Source organism: Alosa pseudoharengus, unplaced genomic scaffold (genome assembly GCF_046254945.1).
Source record: "Alosa pseudoharengus isolate Yale_2024_CS ecotype anadromous, Long Island Sound unplaced genomic scaffold, YU_APseudo_1.1 YU_APseudo_1.1_scf_7, whole genome shotgun sequence".
In the NCBI taxonomy this organism is placed as follows: Eukaryota; Metazoa; Chordata; class Actinopteri; order Clupeiformes; family Clupeidae; genus Alosa; species Alosa pseudoharengus.
The window spans coordinates 20539105-20548334 of NW_027468859.1; the positions used below are offsets into that span (position 1 = coordinate 20539105).

General features: G+C 43.5%; 1 protein-coding gene across 2 annotated transcripts in view; it reads right to left on the reverse strand.

Moving 5' to 3' along the window:
• Positions 1-7544, reverse strand: part of bcl11bb (BCL11 transcription factor B b) — a 31244-nt gene extending 23700 nt beyond the window's left edge. For both annotated transcript variants that reach the window (XM_076271747.1, XM_076271746.1), the window contains exon 1: positions 6633-7544. In XM_076271747.1, the coding sequence (XP_076127862.1) occupies positions 6633-6696 (64 nt within the window). In that variant the 5' untranslated portion in view covers positions 6697-7544. The remainder of the gene's footprint in view (positions 1-6632) is intronic.
• Positions 7545-9230: the final 1686 nt, after the last annotated feature.

A 9230-nucleotide genomic window follows, 5' to 3' on the forward strand; every position in this document is an offset into this window, starting at 1 on the left:
AATGATGCACATTGTCCAAAAATAATTTTAGTCTAATTTTTTCATAAAATGGCTTTTATTATAGACTCTGAAATATGGGAATATGTCCCTCTGTACAAATGTCCCTAGATATAATAATAGTTTGGATTGAGTGTTGCCACACTCCTTCTCACACCTGTTTCACTCTCTCTGGCACAGACCACAACTAGACACCTGAGTGCAACGTTGCCTGCAGGTTTTGGGTCATGGAGGGCGCAGAGGGTGCAAGGCTATCTGGCTGTGGTATCTGCGTTTCCGGTCTAGTTCTCTGCACCGTGCACCGGTCGGGCGGGCGGGCGTGCCAGCGCGTAGCTTCGCTAACATCGCTCGGGTTGCAGCGTGTTGGTGTCGAGCTCTCGACACCTCCTGTTGAGCGTTAGCCAAGACCGCAGAGGCTCACCTCCCATCAAACGGTCTCCTGAAAACTGCAGACGTTCGGCCCGGCCCCGATGTCTTGCAAAAAAAAAAAAAAAACGGTGCACAGGTGCACCATGGGTCGATCCAGAAAACAAAACACATTTCACGCATGATATTTGTAACCATTTCCTGGAGCACTCGCAAAAAAAAAAAAAAAACACCCTCGTCCACCGCAACTGTCATAGAGCTCCCTCCCCTCAGCCTGTGATGCTGTGCTGAACCATGCTGTTTTGCCTGTTTTGGTCGACGGCCCTGCTTTCGTTCTTACAGAGCAACAACAACTCGCCTCTGACCCGGTCAACCCCACGAACACTCAGAATGAGCACGACTGAGCCCCTGAGAACACCAGAACATCTTTTCCTCATGTGTCCCCTCCATATAAAATGTGCTTCTGTCAACCGCCATTGTGCCAAACTGTATATTTTCTTGCTGGTTTCCACACGGGCCGCCTGCAGAAATGCACTGACTGCCTCGTTTGCGTCTTCTTTTTTTCTTTCTTTCGTCCAGATCCTAAATCAAAATATTTTATATGACTCTCCATCATGGGTTGAAGAGACAGCCTTTGACAGACACAGGGAGACAGAGCGGAGCGATTGCCACACACGCTCCGAATTCATACAATATGCCAATAAAACTGCCTGGCTGGAGTTCAACAGAGCCTTACTGATAGCTACACACACACACACACACACACACACACACACACACACACACACACAACCCCTTATGAGGAGGCATTATTTGAAATCATCCCAGATTCCTGGGACATGCAGCAATGCCTGTGCATCAACACACAAGGCCGAGGCCGTCGACAGACACCTGGCCATCCAAAGTTCACTTTCGCTTGCTGGTGACAGAGGAATAAGCGTGTTTGTTCACACGAGGCTTGAGTAACGTCGCCAGAGGAGCAACATAAATAACCTGGCGTTTGGCTTCGTCTCAATGCCACAGGAATGTCAGCTCCGAGCAGCTTATTAGACCCTTTCAACCCCCCCGCCCCCCAGGTTTTCTAAACACTCCCAGGAGACTACCCCAAGAAGAAGAACCAAAAAAAATGCCTTACGTTTACTGAAAAAAGATAGATGACTATTCAGATTACTCGCAAATTGTCACAGATGTCTTCTAGTGAGGTAATGTTGAGTGTTTATGTTTTGTCTTGATACGGGTGTTCCTAAGCATTGTGACGCACTATACACTCCTGCAAAGCCCTTCATGCAAACTACATGGAACCTGCACCCCAACCCACCCCCAATGTGTGCATATATGCAATTTTGGTAATGTCTCATGTTTTTCATCTCACATTTATGCATCAAGCAAGACGCACTTCCTTCCAGAACATAAACAACCGAATCCAAAACCCATCTGACCATCTGTCTGCCCAGTTTCACCTTGTTGCTTAAGTGTGTTGCTAAGAGTGTTCTTTCAGGCCTGGCATGGCGGGGCACAGCGTGGTACGGCATGCATCTCGCATATTCATCCTCATTGCGGTGAGAGGCCTTGAGACTAGATGACAAAGCTTGGCCATCGCATCGCATCAACCGATGTCTGTCTTTCTGTCGCAGCACCAAACACGCTCGGCGTAAGAGGATTACGCCGCATCAAGGTGCGGGGAAAAGACAAAATGGAGGTCAGAGATGGCTCCGAGACGCGCCAGGTTTGTGCTAATCCCCGTATCAAATGTTGATGGTGAGAGTGTCAAAAACACCTGAGGGCCCTCTCAACAGTCTCTCTCTCACTCTCTCTCTCCCTCTCACTCTCTCTCCCCCTCTTTCCTGCCCTCTGTCTTGCTCCCACACGCTCTCCCTCTTATACAAGTACACACATAAACAAACACATGCACATATACATACACTCACTCACTCACACACACTTGTGCGCACACACTCACAGACACCCCATATATGTACCTTCAAAGGCAATGGTTGGCAGCACTCTGCCATGCAGGCATGCAGGCAAGTCTCAAAGACTAATAGCACCCCCTATCAGCTAGCGCGAGGCACCTTCTTCCCAGTACAGGGAGGCAGAGCGAATGGGAGCGTTTAACAAAGCGAGGCCAAACAAAAGACGGCTTCACAGCTTCATTTCAGAAGGCAGGTGGAGAAGACGCCAGCTTCTGTTTCAGCTCTGCGTGTGTGAACTGAGGCCGAGGTGTAAGCCCAGCAGCTCCAGGGACAGGTGGGGTGGGATGTTTGAGGAAGGTCAGGAAGGTGCTGGTCTGACCAGATGGAAAAAAAAAACTATGGAGCTATGAAGAGGCCTCTCATTTACTTCCATTATTATTATAGTATGATTCACCACCTAGTCTGTGCCATGTGGTCAGCAGAGAGAGACTCTTCAAATATCAAATGCGCTTCTATATGTATTCACTACATTCAACTCTTATTAAAAAAAATAAAACAAATCATGTTGGTTAAGATAAAAGAACATTAAGGTAAAAGATGTGGAGCATGTATCAATCTTACAGTCTTTGGGTCAAATTGTATAAATATGGACATTATTATTTTTTAAATATATGGGAGATTATAATATAAAAAATAGGCTTTATAGGCAATGGCTCCATTTGCCATGGACTATTTAAGTTGGAGTATTTGTGGCAGGTTGTCCTGTGCACATTCCAACATAAGTGCCTTGGAAATCTGTGCAAAAGTGACATGTTTGACACACAGATTCAACACTAATTAGAGGGGATTTTTTAAACACGTGTGTGTGTGTATGTGTGTGTGTGTGCCTGCGCGTAAGGCACCACAAAATAATCCAACATGATTAAATTTAAAGCGGCAATGAGAAATGATACAAAAGCATTCCTCTGCCATACACTCACACTCACACACACACACACACACACACACACACACACACACACACACACACACACACACACACATGCACACACACACACACGCACACACACACACACTTGCATTTTGCAAACAGATCCTTCATAGCATACGCTCATACATTCATGCATTTTGCAGAGATCCTTCACAGCAGGCATGTTTTTTTTTTATTTACATTCCATAATTTCCCCAATAATCTTTGAAAGAAAGGGTGATGACACAGGCGAACCGGTGTACACTATTTGACTGGACATGTTCAGCTGGCAGCTCTGCCGCAAGGTATTTGGACGAACCTACACACCTGTGAGTTTGCGTGTGAACTGACAGCATGGCATGTCCCACATTTATGGTAAGCCATGAAATATGCAGATATTCCTGTTCTCTCTCCACGGCACTCACAAAGTTCTCTCTCCACGGCACTCACAAAGCATGACCTATAGGTCCCACAACCGCAGGTGAGAAAAAAGAGTCACTGTCAAGTGAGCAGGCCTGCTAACAGACATGCTCTGCCCCCAAAAAAATAAAAGGAGGAAAGAAAATTAATAAGCAAATGAGGGCTGTGTGGGGTTTCCCTGTGGACCTCACATCCCTGTGTGTGGTTTAATATATCATGTAAAGTTATGAGAACTGCCTCCAAGGCTTACCTGGGGGCTTGTGCAAGACTTCTAGATGGTTCTATCAAATGTACGTTTGTACTGGGTATCGCGCACACACACACACACACACACACACACACACACACACACACACACACACACACACACACACACACACACACACACACACACACACACACACACACACACACACACACACACACACAAAGACCAGAGTGAAGTGCATAAGCACACTTACTCAGACACACAGTCAGAAGTACACTCACACCTATGCATTCATGCAAACACACACGTAGGCGGAGGGCGGATGCATGCACACACACACACACACACACACACACACCAAACAACAGAGAGAGAGAGAGAGATAATGCTTAAAATGATCCCTTCCACACACACACATACACACACAAATAAACAAGTCAATTAATTCAAACAATAATGCAAAAGTGCAACGTGTAGCCTATAACACAGACGTCTCAACTCACACACGAACATGAGTGTACTTTTGATTGCCCTGTCAGTGTGAGGTCTTGACCACAGAGGCATGTTGCATATGAAAGGGCAACATAAAAACAGTTTCAGTATCGTCAAACCACCGATATGTTTAGTGATAACACGACCACCCATCCCAGCTACATAGATGATCAAACCTAGTGGGCTCACATTGTAAAATGTAGCCTAGGTGTACCGCGTTTTATGGTGACCGCGTGGTTTAATTATACGTATAAGTTCCCAGTTCATTTGCGTCTATTATTGCGTCTATTACTACTGAAATATAAATGAACTGAGACGTTGACTTCAGGTCCGACTTAGAAAGTAGGCATTGTTATAGGCCTATACCGGCTAGGTGGACAATTATGGTGAAGGCCCTAACAATTTAGATGTGAACAAATATCTTGACTTGGATGATGGATTATATTTTTTTCGGTAAGACATTGGCATTTGCAAGTTGCAATTCCTTTGACTAATTAAAATGTACAAGTCAAAATGACATGGAAATCGTTTAGATGGCCGTAATAATATGCCGAGGAGGTTGTGTCATATTGTTTAACTTAAAGATGTTTCATCATAACGCTGGAGTGAAAAACACACACAAAAAAAACAGTTCAGGGTAAACTATTAAAAGCCACACCGCGTAAATGATTGCATTGCATGTTCAGTGATGGTAGCGTGGCCAATATAAAATGTTCTTAACCCTGCTCAACATGAAACAGATTGGATAGGGATTACATCATGGTTCTGTTATGAATTAGATGGATTACACGACTATGAAATTGAATTTAAGCACGAGAGATTGCTGGGAACGTACTGAAGTTGATGCACCCTTATTGATTTTGAATTCGAAGTTTCGGGGCCTCTAAACAAAACAAACGTGCCCAAATAGGCTCCATTAACCAAAACGGTGACACATTGCATAATTGCAACGAATAAAAGCCTATATGATAATTGAGTGACGACATTACTAACTATGGAAAACATTAAAATAGCAAAACAATGTTTGCGTTCTAGCTATATATTAGGCTATTTGCTGTCAATCAAAACATCTGTCCAGCAAAACAATTCAGGCTACCTGTATACCATTTCGTTTGGTCATAACAAGTCAGTGACTGGTATCCCCCTAAAATTGATATTCATGTTTATGATGGAAAGGAGCCCCAATTCAGCTGAACCACAATTCAACACCTCTTGATTCGTGCTCTGTTGATTTAGAGTCACTTGCGAGAATTAACCTATATTCCTCAAAAGTAGGTGAATGAGGCTAGAACAAAACCCTTTCCGATTAAACCAAAGTAAAACAAAAGTTTTAAAGCTAATGGAAATATCTAGAAAATACTATATTTAAAACGTGCATAAACATGTAGCCTATCTTACACAGCATGCGTATTAGCGGTATCTCTCTCTCTCTCTCTCTCTCTCTCTCTCTGTGTGAGTGTGTGTGTGTGTGTGTGTTATAGGACTCTGGCCTACGCATTGTCTTTGCACAGTTGTGCTTACAGTTTTTTTTAAACATGCTTACCACATTTTGTAAATGTTCCAGTAATCCTTTGCATTATTTTGAGAATCTGCCAATCTAGAAATTAGGGTTATAAACACGTGCCCAGTCAAATGTTGATGCACACGTGAATTGTTTTCAAAACACTAAGGGCCTGTACTCTTTGTTTGCAATTGATTCATATGTCAATTTCTTATAAACGCAAGGTCGTTGTAGGCTACAATGGCCCGTGATATTACAGTATTATTTGTACGTCTTAGTATGAAGTATAAAGTATTTCTCCTAGCTGTAACGCTTACTAATCTGAATTCACACTATGATTAGTTATTATGATTTGATCTTTGTAATTGAGGAACAAGGCCTAGGTTGACTACTGACATGTGTGTCAAAACAGCCATTTCCTTTGACCTTTTATGTGATACTATTTACACATCTTTTAAATGCTATATGCTTCTACCTCATCTTTACTCCACACATATCTGTTAAGAAAGGTTTATCTGGTAGCTCCTAAATTGTCATTTAGTTTAACTTATTTCGTTACCTAAATTAACAGGCACTGTCGTATGAGACAGAAAATAAAACTTTGATCGATGCGTAAAAACTACCCAGAACTACTGCCATTTGAGAGGTAAAAAGAGATAGGCAAGCCTATATGTTATTTTATGCGAAACATCTCTCTTCCTGTCTCTCCAGCACACATCTCTGATTTGTTAGTTGTGGTTGATGATATATATGCATGATACTCACGTCGTATTGTCTCCCTCTGCGACAAGGATAAGTGCTGTGGGTTCCCCTGCTTACGACGGGACATTGCCCTGGCATTTACACTCGCATCGCCCGGAGACCTGCACTTGAGTCAGCTGCTCCCGTTTCCTCCCCTGTGATTTCCAGTAACTTTTCCGAAATGCTCCAAATGTTTTTCTTTTCTTCGTGGGGAGAGGTTGTTTTTCCCTATTGGTACTATTATAGTCAATCAGTTCAATGAAAAAAAGACCTGTCCACTTGAGTCCACCAAGTAAGTCTCGTGGTTTGACGCGTACGCGGTCTCACAAAACCGTCTGTTGACCAACAACATGAGCACCTGAAATGAAATCACGGTGCGTAAAAGTCTGGTGAGAGCGATATGTTCCTGGAACGTTGTTTAGGCAAAGTGGAAGCGAAATAACGTGACAGTTATGTCCCAAATTGATTTGCAACCTCTTTTCTCCACGGAAAAGTGACGAACGAAGTGCGCTTAATTTACACTATTCTCAGAACAATCCTTACAAAACCATGTAGACTACAACTATTTATCTTCCAGTTGGTTTTTGCATAGATGCCGTACAGTCTTGCTTTTAAAGTCTGTATTAAAATGATTCTAAATTCCAAATTCCTCTGCACATTTGGAATGCCAAGTGATGGAACCGTTGGCACCGATCTCCATGTGCTCTGGCATCAGTGCGCAGACTTGCAACTCTTCGCTCATGCAGACTCAGACAAGAGGCCGGCGACAATTAAGACACCACCTCCTCTCCAACTCTGTCAAGGTCCACTATTTCTTTAGTTCTTCGCATTAGGCGTGACGAGTCCTGTCTCTGTGGAAGTACCCCGTGCGTGTGTGGCAGGGGTTGCCTCTGAAGAATGGGATGAAATTTAAGTTCAAGTGCGGACGTGACGTTGGGTCGGCGATGAGAGAGACATCACAGCGCGGTGAAGGACTACCGCAGCGCTGGGGGCGACTAGCGGTGGTTCGCGCAGCCATTGGATCACCTGAATTGTATCACAGAAGGCGTGACCGCATGGACACGTCGAAACAAGGAGCGCAGATATTCAGTCATTACAAGCCTCTAGCCTGGGCTTAGGCTACATTTGTATTCAAAATCTCTCACTAATAGACTATTTTTATCCAGTCCAGTTAGGCAATTTGAATCACTGTCATCGCTAAATAATAGTTGAACAGGTTTCCTTTAGAGAATTATCAAATTTCGTGTCGATCTAGCCTAATTTATGATCGACTTCTGTGACACCAAGTTCATAGCAGTAAATTAACCCCCATGCTATTCAGAACTGCCACCCTATTGATACAGTATAGACTTCTGCTTAAAAAGTAATCGGGTTGTTACATTTAGCCTATGTGGCCTAGATGATACTTTTGCTGGCACAATTTACGACGGGCTCTTCGGGAGATGTTAATTAAGGACACCGGTTCTTAACAGTAGGCTACCTTTGTGGAGGTTGACAGCCAAACTGGTACTCTGGTAATGTTTCGCTTGTCTAACCACGTTTATTGAAAGCCACGAGCACCCTCTGTTGGTGTATGTAGCCTATTAGTCTAGTTGACAGAAAGGTGAACCCGGAAATGTTGAGTACACCAAAGTTTTATGATAGAAATATATAGTATGGGTCCCCAGCATGCAGAAACTGCCGGATGCTAATTTGCATATGTTGGGCAATTTGTGTAATTGAGCTAATTCGCATAAATTAGCATAATTGCCTATATTGATCATATTATAGGAGCTGCTTGGCCAAAATGGACAATGTTAGTATGTTTTAGGGGTTACTGAAAAAGCTGAGTCCATATCTGACATTTTCAAGACTCAAAATCACTATTTAAACATGGTTTGGTCACGTTCTTACTCTCATTAAGCTGATTTTGCTGAGTTGTTGGGGGCGATTTAGACGGATTTTTGGAGGATAAAAATGTTCAGTGTTCAGGAATAATTTCAAGTTATTTCTGAATTCCACAATAATTTTGGAAATAGCTATTCACTGGCCCTCTCCTGTGACTCACAATTGAGTAACAAAGGGAAGAACTAGCCTCTACTACTCCTCCTGTCCTCATCCGTTGTCCTGTCGCCATCTTCTCCAGACTCTTCATCCCTGTCCTTCTGCTCTTTTAGCTGTGTATATATATATATATATATATATATATATTGCAACATGTAACATCACTGCCTTTGCAGAAACAATAATTAGTACAGGCCAAGCCTGCAGCTGCACAGCTGCACTTTCCAGATACATGTATACACAGTTTTAACCCAGCTTTGCAGTTACTGCTGATAACATCTAACAAATCAGCAGGAGCAACAGGACTTGAATCGAGGGTGGGCGAGTTCCTCTCCTTTCTTCATACCTGTCTTCTTACTCCATCCAAACGCGGTGATATCCACAGCCGGTGGATCAGGGCGGTCTGCTGCTTTCCAAAGCAGCACCTGTAGATGGGCACGTTTTCCATGGAGGAGTAAGTTGCGTTCTGTAGGAGACAGTGTCTTCAGTGCTGGAGGAGCCGGGAATGGGAGGCCTCACCGCCAGGGATGGATTACTGCATTGCCTCAATATCAACACATCAGGATGTACAGTATGGTG